This window comes from Phlebotomus papatasi, chromosome 2, assembly GCF_024763615.1.
Source record: "Phlebotomus papatasi isolate M1 chromosome 2, Ppap_2.1, whole genome shotgun sequence".
NCBI lineage: Eukaryota > Metazoa > Arthropoda > Insecta > Diptera > Psychodidae > Phlebotomus > Phlebotomus papatasi.
Genome location: NC_077223.1, coordinates 56,188,102 through 56,210,829, shown reverse-complemented (window position 1 = coordinate 56,210,829; position 22,728 = coordinate 56,188,102). Strand labels below are relative to the sequence as shown.

Below are 22,728 nucleotides of genomic sequence, written 5' to 3'. Positions count from 1 at the left end.
TTTATTGACTTCTTTGTGGCACTCTCAGTTGGTAAACGGTGCAGTGAGTCGGTTGAAAGTGTGGTTGAAGCAGTTGGAAGTCGACTTGCGCCTTGAGTGGATAATAAGAAGCACGATCGCATAGAGTTGTTCCACATTAATCTGGAGTAATATAAATAAATCTTACATTAAAGAAAAAAAAGAAATTATTCCTTGTAAATTTTCGGGGTGAAAAGGTGACTTTTAACTGATTCAAAATCTATACTTTTGTGTAGAAAACGTTATTAAATATCGCAAAATTTCTCATCTGCTCATACGTGAAGTACATTTGAGATCAAGGAAAGAGAAACAGCGAGTGGCTAAGATAAAAGAGATCTTGTGAATTGTGAAGTGAAGAAATTCAATTGTGTGACCTCAAAAAGCGGCACACACAAAAAAGCAAGTTGAAAAATGTCATAAAATATATTGAAAGTGGAAATTTCCGTAACAACTAATAAAGTTTAAAAAATCAATCCACCACTCCAAACTATTAAAAGTTCGAAAAATTATCTAAAAACAAAAAATTGTAAGTATTGTATGTACGGTTTGATTTAGAAAATAATTCTAATTTATAAAACACGAGGCTCTATATTTTAAGACATTTATTTTTCTTCTGTACAAAACCTCTCTAAAGTATGAATCACTTTTCAGTAAGGGAGAAGAATGCCTCAACGGAAATATGTTGAGAGCGTCTGTGTTAAGGCCGTATAAGGCATACCAAGTTTAGTTGAAAGACTTTGTGTTTGTTTATCGGAAGATTGTGGAAAATGCTTGGTCGTTACGCACATCAATTTGCTATGATACTCTCATGCTCTCAGTAATATGTACTTAGTCAAGTAATCAGCGATTAACATGGTTTAAATTCTGCGCAAAAGACACGAGGATTTGTTTAAAATTAATAAAAATGTTCTACTTCGAAGAGTAGTGCCTGATGAAACTATTTAGGTTGTAAGCGCTCTCCCTATGATGCATATATGTCCTAAGATCGAATTTCTCTTGTCATCAGAAATTTTTTGGTTTTACATAATACGTATTACTCTAATTAAGCTTTTCTGCACTTAAAATCAACACGAGTGAGTGGAATGTTAACTCCATCCCGATTGAAGACAAAATAATAATACATTCCTACAAATCTCACTTGCGAAAAGGGGATCTCAATGGCGCAATAGGCAAGACCGTTGGCTATTGGGCGGATAGATCCCCAGCTTGACTCACAGTGTTGTGAGTTCGAGTGCCGCCCGGTGCAAATATCTGAATTATGTAGAAAAAAATATTTTCATTGTGACAAAATGTAATAAAATGCACCGCCTCTGCCCAAAAACTCCGGGAACATGGAACAAGCATCCATACATAAGATTACATTAATAAAGTGTCTCAATACGAATAATAATAATAATACTTGCGAGAACACTTTCTACTGTAATGTGAAGTACAGTAGATTCTCAAATTCGGGCATTTGGGAACGAAATGTCATCCGAATTAGAGAGAAATCCGGGCATCAAATTGCTTGAAATGCAACGATATTTTGTTCACTTGCATACTCATATTAAGTTTACATACTCATATTAATTGTAAATTTCATGAAAGCCCCTTAATATTGCAGAATCAAATCACAACTGAGACAAACCATGGTAAATTTGAGCATATTTGCTTCATTTGATAATCCTAGTCAAACTTGAAAAATGTCAACAAACTTTTTTCAAATTTAATTGCTGTCCAAATTAAAATGTAGCCCGATCTTAAAAGAGCCGAATTAGCGAGAGTCTACTGTAGTGCGGCATTATTATTACTACTGGAACGACTGTAAGCAGTTTATCTAAAATCAGCAGTAGATTTCTGAAAGTAATTTCCAACAGTGTTTTCTCACAAATTTGTCACTGATATGGAACGATATTCTTTCGGAGTTGCTTAACAAATAAACACAATAAACAGATACGCTTATCATAATCCCCGTCTTTCACAAACAAAATTGAAGGAAAAGCAATTCACACGTACACTTTGAGATCAACTGTCCTGAATCATTTACTTAGTAACAGAGATATTAATTGGCGATAAAAAATTTGTATATATTTACGCAGTCATATCATGTTCTAAAATAACTTAAACTGGAATGTAGTAGGGGAAATGCTTCTAATTTTGTCCAGTTTCTTATTTTGGACACTTTGAGGATAACATTGGACACTAAAAATAAATTGATTAAAATGATGGATTTTTATTCCAATATTTGATGAATAATGAATTCTATCTAAATATTTGTTCTTTTTGGAAGATTTTAACACTAAATACGTTAAAATTTGAATATGATTTGAGTTGAAATTGCTTTGTTGAAAATTCAGTGTGAGCAATTGCTTACGAGAAATATGACAGAACTTCGTGGCTTACTTCAGTCTTATTTAGTTTTGGTGAAGTACTAACAAAGTTTGTTCTCTGTTTTTGAGTGATATTATTGAATATTCATTGAATATTGTGTTGATTCACGTTACTGATGATTTGTACATTTGACCTGAAGTGAGATTTGCCTTGTGAATTATATTTTTCGTGTGAAAAATGGGAAATTTTTTAAGACATTCACCAGTGAGGTGATGATTCTTATTTTGGACAGGTGTTTTTCTCACGAAATTTCGTGAAGTTTTAGCTTTTGTGATGACTAGGTTGGACAAATGCCTGGAGAAATGAAGGAGCATCATCTCTACGAAAGAGATGCAGTGAGAAATGCCTTGAAAGGCTCCCGGAAAGGGCAGGGAATGAGCGAATCCGCACGTACTTGGAGTACCGAAGTCAACTCACTTTAATGAATGATATGGAAAGTTTCCAGGCTTCTTGTGAATTCCACGTTTCCCTTACATGACCAGGAAGAGGACTTGGTACGATTGGTTCATGAAATGAAGAACAATGGGCATCCTGTTGAGGCGGATTATCTGTCCAAATTTACAGACAAGTTGTAAAAATTAATAACCAAGTTGTCCAAAATAAGAGTCAAATTCACCTCTACATATCAATTCATTTTTAAACGTATTAAAACTAATTTTAGTAAAAATGAGATGATAAATAGCTTGCCAAGTTTCTAAACAATCCTTCTGAAAAGAGAGTAACAAGAAAAGTCAATTAGTATTGAAAATATGGCACTTCAAACTTAGGATATCGATGCTTATATGCAGACTGTCCAAAATTATAAGCACTTCCCCTATCCACTTTTGTGACTATATGTTTATGGTGCATTATGCATCAGGAAAAACATGTAATACTTTTCAAGGCTTTTTTGCCCTTTCACATCTCCTCTCGTGTGTGGTGTCACCAATATTTCCCAACATAAAAGGGGTGACAAAGCGTCCCAGGCTTTGCGAAATGCTCGAACTCGTGACTTAGATGCTATACCGCAATAGTACTTTCGCATCATTTATCATTCATCGGTTCTCAACCGATTTCAACCGATTCATAAATTATTCAAAACATCCTCCAAAATTGTTTAAAAAAGTAAATAGAATTGATTTTCTGATAAAAATGAACCGGTTCATTACCGGTTCAGAACCGATTGGAACCGGTTCAGTTTTATAGGAAATTCCAAGACCTTTCCAACTACCCCAAACATGACCACATTCGCTTCATAAATGCGCTCTCTAGTGTCTTTTGAACCTTTGACCTTGAAAAACCGTTATTAGGAAGGATTCAACATATCCAAAAATGGAAAAAAAAATCGCACGACGAGTTTTAGAGCAATCCCCCAAAAAACATGATTTTGGAGGTGTAGGGGGAAATGAGGGGTATGTTAACGATCCTTGGGTCAACTTATGGGGAGTCCCTCGAAGGTCCCAAGTCTCTATCTCTAACCGTTTGGCTTCTAGAGCTGATAACAGCCGGGCGGACAGACGGACAAACAGCGTGACGACATTTCTCAGAAATCATCTGAAACGCGAAGATTTGTTGACAAATGTTATCCGCGGGGAGTAGAAGGTAGAAATTTTTGGGGGTGAAAAAATCGAGGGATTTTTTCACCGTGGAGTTCAAGCAATAATTACTTGAATACATTTTATTACACATCATTTGCATTACCAAACCCAATACTAAGAATGCCCTAGTGAATAAACTACTTTTATTTTGTATGGTGATTCTTGCCCGATTTTATGCTTTTGCAAGTGGTGCAAGTGGACATAATTGGGTTCCACGATTGATTTTACTTTAATTTTATTTAGACAGACAATATCAGTTACATTAACTATAGTTTGTGTATAGGAAATGGGATGGTTAAAGAAGTTGATCACAGTTTAGCAGATAATACTACAAAATCATCTTAAATTTCTTAGAAAACGGCAAAACATTCGCTTCAATGAGTTTCAATGATTCACTCATATGGACAAGAAAATTGTAAAAATAATATTCATTGTAGGAATTGTAGGGGAAAGTGGCCTGCCTTTGAATGCGGCAACCTTTGAATATTTCAATTTTTCTCTTATTTTCCAAAGCAAAAACCTTATTCTCTAAAAACTATAGTCAATACAACTAACTATTTTCTATTAACTTCGATTAACAAAATAGAATTTTCGCTTTGGAAAATAAAAGAAAAAAATAAATGTTCAAATCAAAAGCTACCGCATTCAAAGCAGACCACTTTCCCGTATACAATTTACTATCAACTACTTATAAACTAAATTATTACTCAGGAAAATGACAAAGCGTCGGAGGCTTTGCGAGATACTCGAACTCCCGAGAAGGAGCTTTGCCTTATAATTCTTATTCGCTAATTTTTCGACTGCATTTCAATTTAATGATCGATTTAAATTTATCTATGAATCATCATAAAACCATCTTAAAGTTGAAAATTGTTCAAGAGGGTATTTTAAAAAGCATTAACATTTTAATTATTTACCAAACTGGGTGAAAATTAGGCCCTTTCTTATTCAATAATTCAAGATGGCGATTTAACTGGTGAATAGTAAATGGTGTCGATGGACGAATGTTCAGCTAAATTAAACTTACCTAAAAATTATTGAAAGCGCAATGGTCAATTTTGAGAAAAGTAAAAAGAACCATTTTTAACGTATTTTAGAGAGATAGTAAGCAAATAAAAGGAAACGGGAAAAAAGAAAGAGTTTAGTTTAAATTTAAAGATTATGTTTTTGTAGGATCGAAGGCCGGAAGCCGATATCTTTTACCGGTTGAATTTTAAATAGGTCAGAAAACTGAAAAAACGCGAAAAACAGTATTTCTAAAAGAGATTTATTACCATTACTGCACTGATCTTCCAAGTATTGTGAACAACGCAGTTGGGTTCATAATTACAAAAGCTTTCAAAAAAATCTTGAATAAAGCAAGATGGCGATTTTACCGTTGAAAGGTATCGATGGATTAATGTTCTGCTTGGCTAACTACAAAATATATCCGAAAATTATTGAAATCGCTTAGGCCAATTTTGAAAATAAGTCGAAAAAACATGTCTTTGGAGAACATGGATGGGATGGGGAATGATTTGGGTAGGTTGGTTCGCTAGAGAAAATAATGTTGACTTGGTGGTGAGTGGTGACCGAAGACAGGAGGGCAATATCTCTTACCGTTTAGAAATCAGGATGGTCAGAAGTTGAATTGTAGAAACTACTCTCTCGTGGAGTTTGAGTACTTAAAAATCAGTCATACTAAAAGTATTATAATATAATTAGGAGAAGTGTGACAAATTTCGGCCACTTTGAGTGTAATTTCGGCCATGGAAATAAATTAATTAAAATTATGTATGTTATCTTCGAATAGTCAATGCATTAATTTTGCTTTTAAATATTTATTCATTTTAGAATGTATTAACACAAAACTCAGTGTGGAAAGTCTTACAAAAAATGTGACAGATCGATTGTGTTTCTAGCAGTCTTACGATTTGTGGTGAAGTGCAAGAGGATTTCCTTCGGTGTTTTTCATGAAAATCGATTAGTTTTCATTAAAGATTGTTTCTGTTTATGTTAATAGTGATTCAATCTTAAAATTTCGGGTTAAATTTCCCAGCTGGATCCTGTATTTCGCGTGAGAAAGTATATACTTTGTGAGCGTCTCTCCGGTGAGGTAGTGTTGCCTATTCCGGCAACATTTTTTGTTTTCCTAAATTTCTTATTCATTTTATGTTTTTTTTCAATTTCTGAGTTCTACAATGTCCAGAGAAAAAAGCCATCACTTCTATGAAAATTAGGATGTGGAAATGGCATTGGAAGAGTTCAGGAAGGGCAAATTGCTAGGGGAATCTGCGCGTAAATTTGAGATGTTACTCTTCAGGACAAATTACACGGAAGATCTCAGGACTTGTGGGTCATATAAACGTATTAAACTAAATATTAAACTCGTTTCGTTTGACGTTTGGAAATTTTTTATCCGTTCCGTCACAAAAGGTGGTCAGAAAAAAGGTGGCCGATATTTCACTCAAAGTGGCCGGAATACTACCCAAAGCAATGTCCTTATTATTACTAATTTTTCAATATTTTAGGAAGTGATTTAAAGAAAACAAAGATGATAAACTAGTTTTCAAGGTTCCACACAACCCTCCCGAAAAGGAAGTAACAAAAAATATAAATATGAATTAAAAATATTGCATTTCAAACTTAGGACTTTGGTGCTTATATGCAACTATGCCAAAATTTAGCACACTTACCCTATGTTCCTCGTCATAGTGAAGACTTTCTTGTTTTTGATTTCTTCTACAACATATAATCACGTATTGCACATTTTAGTACCAAAAATTACATGTCTGATAAGCTCTACCTACAATAATAAATTCATATAAAAATCTATATGTGAGTTTTTCCTGATTTTTTTGTGTCTATTGCAAAAAAATACTGGTGGTGGATATTTAATACAAATTTTTGAAACACAAAAAAAAACATGAATTTGTTAACATGATTTAAAATCTTTTCAACTGAACACGAAAGGCTTCCTAAGTCTTCCTCATTGAAAATTTTAGTGTAAAAGAAATAAAAGTTTATTTTCTCATTCAGTGATTGTACAATTGTACTAAACTTGATTCACTTAAAAAAAAGGCAATTCATCAAACTGCACATTAATTGTATGCCTTCCAACACTGCAAATTATCTATGTAGCTCTCGTATTATTTGGCGTTTTTACTGCAATTTCTTGCCTTCTTGGAAGCTCAAATACTTCTTTTCGCATGTCCAATTTCATCGATATTTTTTCAGTGAATTTCACTTAAATTTATCGCTCTCTTTCAAGATAACATCATTTTGCATTCTTTTTGCAAATGTCTAAACTCAACACATTATCTTTATCTTTATGATTCCCCAGGAAACAAAACTGTTTTTCGTTTTTTTTTTTCTTATAAGAATCATCAAAGACCATCACCAAACAATAATTTGTATGTTAATCGCACTTTCTACACAGCCAATTAGTTAACCATTATTCACAACAAAGTCGTAGCATTTGCTCTTTTTTTGACGATCTCAAATGACAAGCGTTTGATTCATTTTCAAAATGAAAAACGCAAGAAAAGTATAAAACTCCTCAATTCTTCCATCACACAATATGCGTGAGTGATTTTCTAAATACTTTGTACCCATGGCGTTGTAATGGTTCATAAATCTTTTATTATTAAAAATAAAGAGACGTGCGTTTCACTGAAAATCTGAATATTTTCAAGCATATATTTAGACGGAGATGCACTAATTCATTACACTTTTTTTCTTCTTTATATACGTAAAATTTTGTATGTATATGCAATTACCTGTATGAAAACAACTGACAGAGAATTGGTGTATACATTGCATTTCTTTTGTACGAGTATTTACCATAAATTGTAGCAGAAATAGAATTATAAATGTATAATTAATTTTAATTTCCTACAAGACTGTATTATGGTAAATACCGGAAAATCAAAAATTAGTATATGGAATTACTCTGTTTTAGTCAAATTCAATGGCAATGGAAATATTGGCTTTATTTTTTAACTTGCTATACCTTAAAATGTAAAATTTGATATATTGGATATATTACAGTATCTTAAAATCGATTTTCAAATCTTTTTTAAAATTTTCTAATATGTATCTAATAACTTTCTAAAATGTATCGAATAATACTTTTCATCATATTCTCACGACAATACAATAAAAATTAATACTAAAATGACTTAACAAATTATTACAAATTAACTAGAAATGAATTTTTTTATTAGAAATGCCGAAATTTAATATTTAAAAATATTTTATTATTAGTCAGATATCTCAAATTTAAAGTTTAATAGTGTTTCAAGATAGTAATTCTCCTTTTCTATAAAATTTTATTTAAAAATCCTTTCTTATAGGAGTTTAATGTATATTACGTAAGAATATGTGTGTAAGAAGTTACATAAATACAAAAATCTTAATTATAAAAGTTCACTTAAATATTTTAAACTTAAATTCAAAAGAAAAACTTAGATATAAATTGACTACGACCAGTTCTCATGCTGAAAAGATTTTGTAACTCTTTGTTGCTCTTTTGTAATTTACAATATCATAAAACAATTGCTTTTGCTTTGGGCCATTACAACAATTATAAAAATTTTACAGATTGCACTTTACAAACCCTTCATAGATTATTCATTAGAAAATATATTTTACTTCGGAAATTGCAACAATCATATTAACCCATTCTATCAATGTACTAGAAATACTTAAGATACAATATGCATATTTTGGAATTATTTTCTTACAGATTAATAGATGATTTATTTGAAAAGAAAAAATATCTATTATGGTGCGCTCAAACACACGTCTTAACGGTCACTGAATTTAAATTTTGAACATTAATACATTGCAAACTCTATTGATTTAGATAGACTAACTATCCAAGAAAACAAATTTGCAACCAGACTTCAAATCAGGAAAGAGGATGAAGGCAAATATTAACAAATTCAACGGGATTTCGAATTTTCCATCCGCCATTTTGAGCAAATTTTTTGCATAATACTTCACGCGAAGCGAGAAAAGAACAACAAAATGTATTCCCATCTCTATCGGGCTATTTTTTCCAAGTAATTGAAGGACTAACCTAAGAATCAAAAAAGTAACTAAAAATCCATTCCGAACATAAATTCAGAAATCAATTGCCCAAGAATAAATTGTGTAAAATCACTAATATGATGTATAGGGAAAACTGGGGTACCACCAAACAAGGGGTAGCACCAAACACTATTTTTTATTTCTAAACTACTTGGACTATGTCGACCATTTCTTCAGTTGACAAGCATCCCTAGGGCCTATAAATTTCTATAAGTCTTGTCCTTTGAAGTCGAATATCTGATTAAAAAATCGCAGTGTTTTGTACCACCCCTTGTTTAGTGGTACCCCAGTTTCCCCTAATACCATGGTAAGGAATAGGTTAAAACATAGACTATATACAATAGTCCTATCACCGAAATATATTTTACGTAAATATACAATAAAATGTAATACTTAACTTTTAGTAAAAGAAGTCGATGATCTCTCAATGCTAAATAGTGCAATATGGGTAAAAGTTTTGTTGTTAATCAGAAAACTTCTTAGGGGAAACTGGGGCACCACCAAACACGGGGTACCACCAAACACTGCGATTTTTTAATCGGATATTGGATATCAGAGGATAAGACCGATATAAATTTATAGGCACTACAGGGATGCTTGTCCACTGAAGGAATGGTCGAGATAGCTCAAATAGTTTAGAAATAAAAATTAGTGTTTGGTAGTACCCCGTGTTTGGTGGTGCCCCAGTTTCCCCTACACAGCACGTTTTCTAATAATATGAGACGATTAGAAAAATATCCTGTTTATGTAAAAAAAAACACATAAAATAAGAATCATATTTTCATATATTCGTTAGAGTCATTTATAGGTCAATATTGACCACCAAACCGCTAATTAATACTCAAAAATAATTTCTAGATTGTTCAAGAAATATGTTTTATTTATACACACATGTTATATGGTAATGAACTCTTTATTGTATCAAAATTGTACATTCAACAATTTTCTGACACGTTCAATATAAATTCTCTAAATAACTTCACGCGTAAGTTTAATTATCATTTTAAGTGATTAATACACATTGAAAATCAAAATGAGCAAAGTAGAAACTATTATTATAATTTTCTGTGTGAAACTGTTAATTCTTTGCCGGAGATTCGAATTGAAATAAATATAACTTTTAAAACTGAAGATAATGTACTACATTGTTAAAGTTCATGCACTCAGAGAAACAAAAAGTTGACCACGAGATTTGTGGTTGATGAAATTAATTTGAATTTGTAATTTAATTACCTTGAGCTGACACAAAAGAAGTTCCAGATAAATTGTCCCAGTGGGTTTTTGGATTATTGTTTTCGTTCTGCTGCTCCAATTTGCTATATTAGGTGTGATTCTTAACAATCTCCCCTATTATAATCCTAACAAAGTTTCATGTCCTCCGATCACGCCCAAACTTTGCCAAAGCGTGTTTTGACACTTTCTGATCACAAATATATGGGTGGCTAAAAACCGTTCCCGTCCGTCCGTTCGTCCGTCCGTCTGGTCTTTGGAGCTTAATAGCTCCCAAACTAAGAGAGATATTTACTTGCGGTTTTCGGCAAAGGTAATATATCGCGTGAAAATTGCAACTTGGTGCATTGACCAGTTGTTTTGACAGTTATTCAAAATGGCGGACAGAAACATCAAATGAGATGGCGACCACGTCACCTTACATATCTCGTGTATCTTACCGATCTTACCCTTAGATGTGAAGATCTTCATTGTCATTTACTATCAGAAATTGATGATTTTTTAGTATTTATTAAAAAGTGCAAAATCGCCCGCACCTTACCCCAAGTGCAAGCGTTTTTTCTTAATTTTTTTTAAAATTTTATAAAATCAATACTAGTGGCACAAAATCTATTCATTAACAACTGAATACAAATAATTTTACCCATTCACCTTTATTTTACCCCCTCCTTCACCTTAAATTATCGACTTTTAGAGGATAAAGTTGAAAAACTGCGAAAAAAAAAGTGCAGTCACCCGTAACGACGATACAGTGCCCGCTTTGTAATCCGGATGATTGGAAGACAATATGATAGATGTCCGCTTCGTTGAATTTGTTCAACGTCTCGAAAATATAATGCAAGGTTTTTTTGTAGAATTAGAATAAAAGTTTTAAACAAGCTTAAAAAGACGTAATTAGAGAATTCTATGCTATTATACTTCATTTATTAAACAAAAACATCACAGGATAATTCATTTTCATTGCTGAACACACATGCCTACATAACCTCAAAATTATTGTAAATGTAGCCGTCGGTAACTCGTCCGGATTACGCCGATCCGGATTAGAGAGCGGGCACTGTAGTTAAGATTTTGTTGTCAAATTTTTACTGATATCAAATGTCAACTGTAATGCTTATAAGTTTATCGAACCTAAAGGAATATGAAATCAGAAAATGTATCGTAGAAATATATTTATTTCCTGTTTTTTGTATAAATTCAGAAACCGTACTTTTGCTCATGTTGAGGCACGGTACCGCAAAAATGCAAATACCACCTTTGAGACAAAACAAAAAGAAAAACAACATATGGGCTTAAAGACAATCTTATGCAATTAATTTATCCATATCAGTCGTTTTCATCTGGAAATTACGGGTGTGAATCATGTTCCGCAATTATGAAGGCGTCTTTTTGGAACGCACTCATTATTTCTGTTTGATTTAAATCACCACAGTATTTAATCGTGTTTAACGTGCCATTTCTTTCAATAGTTTCTTCAAGCATAGATTTCCCACCGATAGCTCGTTCAACCTCAAAGTTTTTCTAGATCATCAAAACCTGGTTACAAATGCAGTCTTTTAAAAATTTTTGATAACAATACTACAAATTAAAAAATGCCAAAACGATGCTTACAATTGTGTAGATTGAATGCGCAATTGGCTCTTTTCCTCAATGAGTAATCACGTCTCTGTGTCTGGAACTGCAATAAAAAAGGCCTCAATTGTGATGACGTAGCAATGACCATAATTGCGATATTCACACAATGAAATTTAATACATTGAACAGACAAATCAAAATGGACAGATATACTTAGATCAGTTTATTGTAGGTGAGATTCTTAACGTGAGCAAATTTGAATTGTAAGCAAATTCGATTTGGAACTAAAGACGAGAGATATTATACAGCAATTTGGAATCAAATTTCAGAAAAATTGCTAACTTTTTTATTTAAATCAAAACATATAGGATGTAGAACTCACAGAAATATAACAGATATTATAATGTATAATAATTAATATAATATATATAATATAATGACATAAGTGGAATTCAGACCACAGATTGTCCTCTATCATTTTACCCCGAAACATGATCTTATGGATTGTTCGGTAGTCGAGATAATCGAGGTTGTTTCTTTTTTTCTGAACTCGTTCTGAACTCGTGTCGTGACAAACAACGACAATATCAAAAAATTATTGAATTTTGTAAGAATTTTCTTTTAAAACATATTTTAAATAACGTTATCGAGTAAGGTAATTTTGTGATAATTCTCAAAAATGCTGGGGCAAATAGTACCAGGTATGGGATATTATCATATTTTGATTTGCTTTATTACGAGCTTTCGTAAATTTTAAAAAAAAATAGCTAGGTGACATATTTTTATAGAAAATTTATTCCTCTACAGCTTTTTAAAACACAGTTTCCTCTAACTGAACGAGAAAAGTGATTTTCAAGCTATTTTAGAAATAACACACAAGAGACTGCTAATCGTTTAACCAGTGCAAACAAAAAGCGGCGAGACATGGAAATGACGTTTCTTTTCGCCGTGAGACATCAGAAATTGCTTCGCTGTTTTGTTACTTTTTGCTCTAACCTTTTGTTACTTTTTACCCCAAGTGGCCATTTTTAATAAAAGGATTTCTGGAAAAAAGAATCTTTGTAAAATTCTAAAATAGTTAGTGGTTTCATATTCAAAGAGTCCAAATCATTTAGGAAATATTTACCAGTGCATCAATTTTGGAAAATAAGTAGGTCAAAATTGATATTTGCTGTAAGGAAAACATTTTAAAAATAGGGCTAAAAATTTCAATATTTTTATTTTCTGAAATCCTTGTTCGAATTCTACGACTTATGACTTTGAAAAAGGTCTACGGAGGCCATCTATGGAAAAAAATTTAAGCCGCTATCTCTTTTATCTTGGAAGATATTGAATTTTCAAATTTTAGATTTGTGACTTTTTGCCCCAGTCTCCCCTATTTATTAATTTTCCTGTTTTCAATTTTGTAGGCGAAATTTTTTTATGTAAATGTTAGTTTATTGAGGTCGTGCCAGAGGGCATGGACACTCCCCAAAGACTCGTTTTTGCTGAATGTATACATCCATGTACAGATTACAATAAACTTTAGGGTCGATGAGCACGAGGTGTGCTACCTAACCTAGATGAAATATTCCGAAAAGGAAAGAAATATTGAATCCTCAATCAATGAGCAATCTATGACTTGGTATCTTTTACCTTTAGAAGTAAATGCAGAAAGAAAAATGAAATTAGCTGGGCAATGCCTCACTTGGACAAAATGGTATTTGTTACTACACTGAGAAAAAAGAGAGTACGATTAACTTTTTTTCCTCGTAACTAACACTTTTTAGGTGTAAAAATATATCAACATTTTTTAATGTTAATTTTACACCTTTTGAAGTGTAAAATTAACATAAAAAGGGTAACTTTAACCCCTAATACACCTAAAAAGCATAATAATTTACACCGATTTCGGATCAATAATGAAGGGTAAAATTAACATTTCCGGAATGTTATTTTAACTTTTTCGGATTTCTCTCAATGTAACAAAATATTTGTTACTGTTACCTTTAAGTAGAGAAAAAACTCAATTAATATTGAAAAAGCCGGTGTCTGGTGAGAAGGAACAAATTTTTGTCCCTTCTTAAATTCCTCTGAGATACTTAAGATTTTTGTTGCAGTATGGAAGCACACTCTGGTGTCCACAAAAGCCGTCCGGACAGATGAGAATGTGGAGATGATTAAATCACCAATTTTTCTCACTTTAATTCATAATTTATTTTCAATAGTTTTCTCCTACAATTCAGAATGATCACTCTACTTCACAAATAATTTTCTATTAATTTCTGCCACCGATTAATACAATAATTTTAGATAAATTTCGCGCAAATAATTGTCGTGCCACTTGGTCAGAAAGAAAAAAAATTAATAGTATTCTCGGATTAACATCCGGAAGAAAAAGAGAGGGAATAATCCCTATAAAAATTGAAATGGGCGAAATTATAGGAATTGTTGTCCCAAAAATGTTAGGGTTCAAAACTTTCATAAATTTCAATAATTGTTTCAGACAGTCGAAAAAAACCTAATCTCATCTAATAAACTATTTGACTATGCTATTGCAATTGCATACATTACGTTGAATGTTTAGGATTTTTACGCAGTTTTCAAGGAATTTTAATAATATTTATTCTGCGCTATAGTTTTAATTGGTAAATTAATAATTTTTCTATTTGTTTCTGGTAAAGAGTTTTCACTAAATTTGACACAAAAAGGTTCATTTAACACTCTTTAAAACCGTTCTAATTCTCCTGAGTATTGTAGCTATTATTCAAAAACTTTCACAGATTGGTACAACAATGCTGCAGCAAATTTTGCAAGATATGAGAGTGGACCCAGAACTCCTCGAGGGTCTTAATGAAACTGAGAAACAGACATTATTCTGTATTATGAGGGAAGAACAGGTCCGTCGCTGGCGACTATGGGACCAGGAGGAAGTAAGAAAAAGCTGCGATAGCACAGCATCTGCCACAAAAAGTCATAAAAAGACTGTGACCTTCCTAATGGGCGAAGATGGTGATCCATGGGTGTGGGTCATGGGAGAACATCCAGATGACAAATCCATTGAAGACATCCTAGCTGAAGAAGCACAGCAGAGAGCTCGAGAACTGGCAGAAATGGAAGCAAAAGAATTGAGAAAAAGCGTTGAGGTCAAACTCTCAGATATAATCGAACTGGATCAGATAACAAATCATAAGCTCGAAGAAGATGAGATGCCTAAGATCGAAGATATGGAGATTTACTGTTCAGTAGATGAATTGAGGGAGAGAATCAACAACAGCCAGAATACAAACACGAGTCAATCCGTGAAACAGACTGCCTACAATACTTCCCAAGCAAACTTTAACATGACCACAAACTCTGGTGATAGGAAAAGAGATGTTTTGCAGGAAATCTCCCTAAACAGCAAAGCCACCCAAAAGGTAGCAGCACGTGTGGCTCTCTGGGAGCACCGTCTTATTGGTGAAAGGACATGTGAAATCTTACGAGGGATGCAAAAACAACAGCAAGACGCTGAGCGTGAAGCCGAGGAAGCAGCCAGACAGGAGGAGGAACTGTGGAAAGAGCAAGGTAAGATTCAAACTTAATAAATTGGAGGCTAAAGTGAGTCATTTTAAAATAACTCTCCCGCTTTGCAAGAAAAAGGCATATAAAAAAGTATTAAACGTACTGAACAGCATTTACTGATAACAAAAATTCCTTTGCGATGAAAAATTTGTGAGACGTTGCAAAATTCTTATCTTGATTTCCCAAAAGCTGCGCCAACATTCAGTATTATTAAATAGACTACGAGCAGGCAAATATTTTTTCGTCGTATTAGTTGTTGCTTAAACAAATATTTTAATCTTGGTTTATCGATATCAAATAAAATTTTTATTGTGCATATTTTTCGATTCTTTGAAACAAAACCAGTGATAAGCCTAGATCAGCTTGTAGAGGTCTGATTCCTTCATATTGCAAATTTGGATTGTGGCAAACTCGAACGATATTTATTCATAATGCAAATTTCGTTCAATAATTCTTAAACTGTATGTAACAGATTATCGTTTTTAATAAAGAAAATTAGATGAGAAATGCTTAAAAGTATCTGAAAATCTTTAAAGTCGATTATCCCGGAAACTATGAGAGATATAGGCCTCAATATTTACATCAGTTTAGAGCATTCTTTAGGTTTAAGATGTAAAATATTTAATTTGAATAAAAGTGTACTTTTATGAGAGCTTCACTCTCATGAAGAGCTCACTTTTTAAAATCTGACAATTAAATCCGGAGTTATGGCCATTTTAAGAAATTTTTTTGGACCCTTTTAGCTCAGGTCAGGGCGATCCGAACGGACGGACGGGAATGTTTTTTAGCCATCCATATATTCGTGATTAGCAAGTGGCCAAACACATTTTGGCAAAGTTTAGGGCCGATCGGAGGACATGAGATTTTGTTAGGATTAGGTGAAATTGTTAAGAATCTCACCTAATATTCCATTAGAAACCCTTAATATAATGATTTTTTCAAAGTATTTTCACATATCTCACACCTCTTAAATTCTAAAAACTTCAACAAGTGTGATATATTCAAAGACGTGCTGCTAATGGAAAATAAGCAAAATTATTAGGAATTCCATTTGTATGTAAGTAATCATACTCATTTATAAACGAGTATGATTACACAATAAAGAACTGAGTGTGACCTCCTCATTAGAGTCAGCAAAATAAACAAGAGCATTGCCGGAAATACAGCTATACAACTTTGCATATGCTCCAATAAATTAAAGCTATGCCACAAATAAGATATTCCAGTTTCCGTCAGTCGTTATCAGAAGACTTTTTCGACAGATTTTCTTCAAGCTCATACCGAAAATGCGAAGATTTCTTGTTAGTGAAATTGTATTTCTTGGTACAAATTGTTCTGAAACGCGGAGAAGAGCCACTTGGAAGTCATTTGTGATTTTTTCTTTTTAAAATCTGGCGACATTCCGGAGGGAGTGTCTTCTAGTGAATCATTGAACTGTCTGCACTTACACCAACACTGTTTGTGTCTCTCCTTATACAGTCAGCAGACCACCATATTTTTACACATCATTTTGTTTACTGCTCGAACTCCAAGAGAGAGCAGTTTCCACAATTGAATTTTTTTTCAACATCTCACCATCCTGGCTGTCAAACGGTAGGAGATATTGATTTCCGATCCTCGGAGACCCCCCCCCCCAAATACAAGTCAACATGGTCTAGTGAACCAACTTATCCAAATCACCCCCCACCCCTTCCAACTCCTAAGAAAACATGTTTTTTTTTACTTTGCTCAAAATTGGCCCTGGCGATTTCGTTCATTTTTGGATATGTTTGGGAGGTAGTCCAGCTGAACATTTCGTCCTTAGACACCTATCACCGGAAAATTCGCCATCTTGAATTATTCAAAGTCAAAGTTCAACCATCCTGGAGGGCCTAATTTTCAACGGATTTGGACAAATTTGAATTCTTTTGAAAGGTCTTGTAATTCTGATCCCGACTTAGACACGTTTCACCGGTTAAGTCGCTATCTTGAATTATTTAAAGGCAAAACGGCCTAATTTTGACTCAATTTGGGGAAATAATTATTTTAAATATTTATGATCTTTTAAATTACAATTTTTATTTAAATACCCTCTTCTTGAAGCATTTTCAATTTCGAAATGATTTTGTGATGATTTATAGGCAAATTCAAATAGACATTAATCTTATATTCATCCAAAAACCTTGCGAAAAAGAATATAAGACAGCGTTCCTTACGGGAGTTCGAGCAGTTCGCAAAGCCTCGGACACTTTCCCACCACTTTTTTCTTTGGAATAAATAAATTCTTCACAGACAAAGCTGAATGATATAAACTAGCTGCAATCCATATCGATTAACTCACTGTCCTACATCTTGAACAATATATCTCTCGGTTTGCCTAAATGCAAATTTCTATTTGATATAATCTTCTGATTCAAGTAACTCTCTAACATTATTCCTGCTTTCCCTGTAGAGCGAAAAGCTAAGCAAGCGGAAATCAAAAGGCGGGAAATCGCACGGAAAGCTCGAGAGGTGCATCGGATGTCTTTAAGCTGTGATCAAATTGAGGAGATTGAGGTGCAAAATTCTGAGGATTCAGCGCCTGACACAAAGCTGAATAGCGTGGATTCTTGTCCACCCAACCACGAGGCGGTCATGAAGTGGTATCGCGAAGAAGAGGTTCCAAAAGGAGCTGGAATTGATACTGAAGATCGGCCAACTAAATGGTTTCACGGTGAGTTTCAATGCTTTTATTGAAGCATTTGATTTATCTAATCAAACAAGGTCTTTGATTTTTGGATTAATGTGGTGAATGTAAAAAGTTGAAACAAAAAAGCTACTAGGGTAAAGGCTCATAATTTTGGACAGTCTGCTTATAAGCCCCGACATTTTCAATACTAATTGACTTTTTTTGTTACTCTCTTTTCAGAAGGGTTGCTTAGAAACTTGGCAAGGGTATATTGTATTTGTTTTTACAAAAATTAGTCTTGATACGTTTAAAAATGAATTGATATGTAGAGGTGAATTTGACTCTTATTTTGGACAACTTGGTTATTAATTTGGACAACTTGGCTGTAAATTTGGACAGCTAATCCGCCTCAACAGGATGCCCATTGTTCTTCATTTCATGAACCAATTTTACCAAGTCCTCTTCCTGTTCACGTAAGAGAAATGTAGAATGTCACAAGAAGCCCGGAAACTTTCCATATCATTTATTAAAGTGAGTTGACTTCGGTACTCCAAGTACGTGCGGATTAGCGTGTTCCTTGACCTTTCCGGGAGCCTTTCAAGGCATTTCTTGCTACATCTCTTTCGTAGAGATGATGCTCCTTTGTTTCTCCAGGCATTTGTCCAACCTAGTCATCACACAAGTTAAAACTTCACGAAAAGTCGAGAGAAAAACACCTGTCCAAAATAAGGAGTATCACCTCAATGGCAAATGTCTTAAAAAATTTCTAATTTTTCACACGAAAAATCTAATTCACAAGGCAAATCTCACTTCAGGTCAAATGTACAAATCACCATTAACGTGAATCAACACAATATTCAATGAATATTCAATAATATCACTCAAAAAAAGCGAAGAAACATTGTTAGTTACTTCACCACAGCTAAATAAGACTGAAGTAAACACGAAGTTCTGTCATATTTCTCGTAAGCAATTGCTCACGCTGAATTTTCAACAAAGCAATTTCAACTCAAATCATATTCAAAATTTAACGTATTTAGTGTCAAAATCTTCCAAAAAGAACAAATATTTAGATTTATTTCATTATTCATCAAATATTGGATTAAAAAACCATAATTTTAAACAATTTATTTTTAGTATCCAATTTTATCCTCAAAGTGTCCAAAATAAGAAACTGGTCAAAATTATGAGCCTTTCGCCTAAGGAGTTTTTCATCTCATGAAAAAAATGTGAAATGAGAAATATAATAATGAACAATAAGGACCCTACAAGCGGTCCTAAAACTAAAGAGAGGTTTAGCCCAGTACTCGAAAGTCTTGAATTTCTAAAGAATTATTAATTTTCCTACATAATTCATACTACATAATTCAAATAAGAAATGACTTAGCCTGGATATCTTTAGTATTGGTAGAGTAAGTGTGCCAAATTCCGACCAGCTTACAATTCCGGCCAAATTTTTTGTACCTCGAATTTCCATGAATTTTTAGTTTTTACATATTCTAGAGATTATACAATGCAAAAGAATAACAAAAAATGTAGCTTTGACAAACGAGATGACGTGAAAAAGACATTGGAAGAATTCCCGAAGGGCAAGGAACTATGAGAATGAAGGTAGCCGAAATAGGGCACCAAAGCTATGTCTATATTAGGTGAGATTCTTAACAATCTCACCTACTATAATCCTAACAAAATTTCATGTCGTCCGATCGACCTCAAACTTGGCCAAAATGTGTTTCAGCACTTCCTGATCACGAATATATATGTGGCTATTTTACGTTCCCGGCCGGCCGGCCGGCCGCTCTTTGGAGCTTAATAGCTCCTAAACTAAAAAAGATATCGACTTGCGGTTTTCGGCAAAGGTTATATATCGGGTGAAAATTGCAACTTGGTGCATTGACCCCCCCACCCCCCACCCCTCCTTCCGCCATTTTGAAGACCCCCCTTTTTTGTTTTCTCAATAGCTCCGCCCCTATGGCATCGAGCGGGCTCAAATTTTAGTATGTTATAGCTGGGCCTTAGAGCTTTCCATCAATACCAAACTTAAGGTCCCCCGACCCCCCTGACCCGAGCTATAAGGGTCCAAAAAAAAATTCTTAAAATGGCTATAACTCCGGTTCTAATTGTCAGAATTTAAAAAGTGAGGGCTTTTTGGAAAGCTCTCGTGAAATGCCACTTCCCCTTCTAACATCGCAAGTTCATAAAACCACCGCTAGGGGCGCTATTATTAAAAAGAAAATTTTTAAATCTTATAAGTTAAATAACTCAAAAATTCCATTGTGCATCGGGCTGAAATTTTAGTATGTTGTAGCCGTTGATTGTACCTATCAAACAAAAAAAACCTTAAGTCGATCTAAAACCCCTGACCCGAGCTATAAGGGCTCAAAGTTCGAACATTGACCGGCCTCTATCTCCGGTTCTAACTAACATAGCGACCTAAATTTTACCTTTTTGGTTTCGTCTCAATGAGCACTTTCAGATGGAAGTTCAAAAAGTCACCACAGGTGGCGCTGTGATAGCGTCAAAATTCATCGAAATTCAAAGTCACTTTTCTCAAAAACGGCATTGTGCAAGTTAATGAAATTTTAGTATGTTGTAGTCCAGTCTAGGACGTTTCCAAAATGGTGCGTATGTGCGCTGTGGTTTCAATAGAACTGGAGATATGAAGGGTCAAAGTTCACAAAATTCAAAAAATCATATCTCCGGTTCTATGTGACCGATTTTGATGAATGAGGGCTTAAACGAAAGATCTCACCAAATGCTACAACTTTCTAGAATATTTGAACTTCGTGGGACCAACACCAGGGGCGCCACAGTCGAAAAACCAATTTCAATATCACATAACCTCAATTATCTCGACTGTCGCTGAACCGATTTTGATGATTACTTCGACATAATTGTAGAGGACATTTGTCTCTACATTTCGTCCATACATCATTTTCCACTAAGACTACGCTATCACTCCGATTTTGCCGTTTAAGTGTGAAAAAATTGATTTTTCCCATAATAACGCTTTGAAATCACTCAGATGCCAATTTGACTGCCTCTACTCCACAAAGACACTTAAAATATGGTTTTAAATGGAAAGTCCCACAAAATACAACAATTCTTTGATATAGTTGAAGTTCAACAAATGACTACTTGGGGCACTCTGGATGAAAAAAAAAGTTAAGAAACAAAAAACCTCGCTTATCTTAGCTTCTGAGTAATCGATGAGATCATGTTCTATGGGAAAATTATAGAGAACATTCTGGTCTACATTTCACCCATATATCACTTTTCTGTCAGTTCATCCAAATCCTTAATATTTTGGTTTAAATACAAAATTTGTATAATTTCACGAATTTGATTCAAGATAACTAAAAGGCGTCTCCCAACTTCAGCTCTAAATCGAATTTGCATGCACTCCGAGTTAGCTCACGTTAAGAATCTCACCTACATAAGCCGGTTAGGATTATCTGTCCCTTTTTATTCATTTTAAAATGTATTAAGAACGATTTTAAAGTAAATAAAGACGATAAACTGTCTACAAGGTTCCAAGCAACACTCCTTTAGAAGAAGGATTAAAAAATTGAATTTTATTAAAAATATTATATTTCAAACTTGAGACTTTGACGCTTGCATGCAACTATGCCGAAATTTGGCACACTTACCCTATCTATAGTTAATTCTTTTTTGTTTTTGTTTTAATGGTATTGTATTCGTATATATATAATCACGGAGAATTCCTTAGGTTCAACTAATTTTTTTAATTAGATATTTTAATTAACTAAATTAAAGATAATATTACTTTTTATTAGAAATTCGAATTAAATCATTTCTTATAAAATAAAATTACCTTTCAGGATTTCTCTCAAGAAACGAAGCTGAACACTTACTACTGCCACATTCTCCAGGAACTTTTCTAGTCCGAGTATCAGAGAAAATCTGGGGATATGCCATCTCATACAGAGACACAGATCGCTGCAAACATTACCTAGTACAGGCTTCAGATGGACGATATCAGTTTCTGGGTGCCAATCAGCTTGCCCATGACAGCCTCAATGACCTCATTCGCTTCCATCAGATGATTCCCATTACAGCCATGGGTCAGGAGCGGCTGCGCTTTTCTTGCCCAGGAAATAGATACTTGGAGGACTCATCATGAAGCTGATTTATGCAGTTAGTCAGTTAACCCATTGAGTATTTCAATGTGATAGAAATATTTTATGAATCTCTCTCACTGTTAGAGAGATTTGTCTTGGAAATTCTGACAATTTAAGTCATTTTTAGGTTTATGATCGAATTTTTTTTTTACCTTTCCTTGAGAATAATGTCTGCATCTTAATCTTCAAAATAGTTTATGTTCCATTTATAGACAAAAAAAAATAAACAAAATGTTACTCAAATAATAACAATGCATAAGATATTTTTCATTAGTGAATGGATTAAGTTACTCCTATAAATATTCAGTAAATTCATATACTAAAAGAAGATTAGCTTCAAGGAATAGTTGCATATTAAGTGAATTCTTACTCTAAGTTTCCTTCATTAAAAACAAGAGGCGTTAAGTCACAAAGACAATCAATTTTTTTTAAATATGTGATCAAAGTTGAAGAAAAATTCAAGTATTCAAACATTTACTTACGACAATCATGAGATATTTGCTGAAAATTGGTGCTTAAGAAAAAGTCAATAAATGATAAAATCAATAAAACT

The 22,728-nt window shown here is 33.6% G+C and overlaps 1 protein-coding gene across 1 annotated transcript; it reads left to right on the top strand.

Annotated features, from left to right (window-relative positions):
- On the top strand, window positions 1-22,726 carry LOC129801784 (SH2 domain-containing protein 4A-like). The gene is made up of 4 exons (XM_055847107.1): window positions 1-544; window positions 14,606-15,389; window positions 17,818-18,078; window positions 21,876-22,726. Exons 2-4 carry the CDS (start codon window positions 14,618-14,620, stop codon window positions 22,175-22,177), a joined length of 1,335 nt encoding a protein of 444 aa, XP_055703082.1. The 5' UTR covers window positions 1-544; window positions 14,606-14,617; the 3' UTR covers window positions 22,178-22,726.
- Window positions 22,727-22,728: the final 2 nt, after the last annotated feature.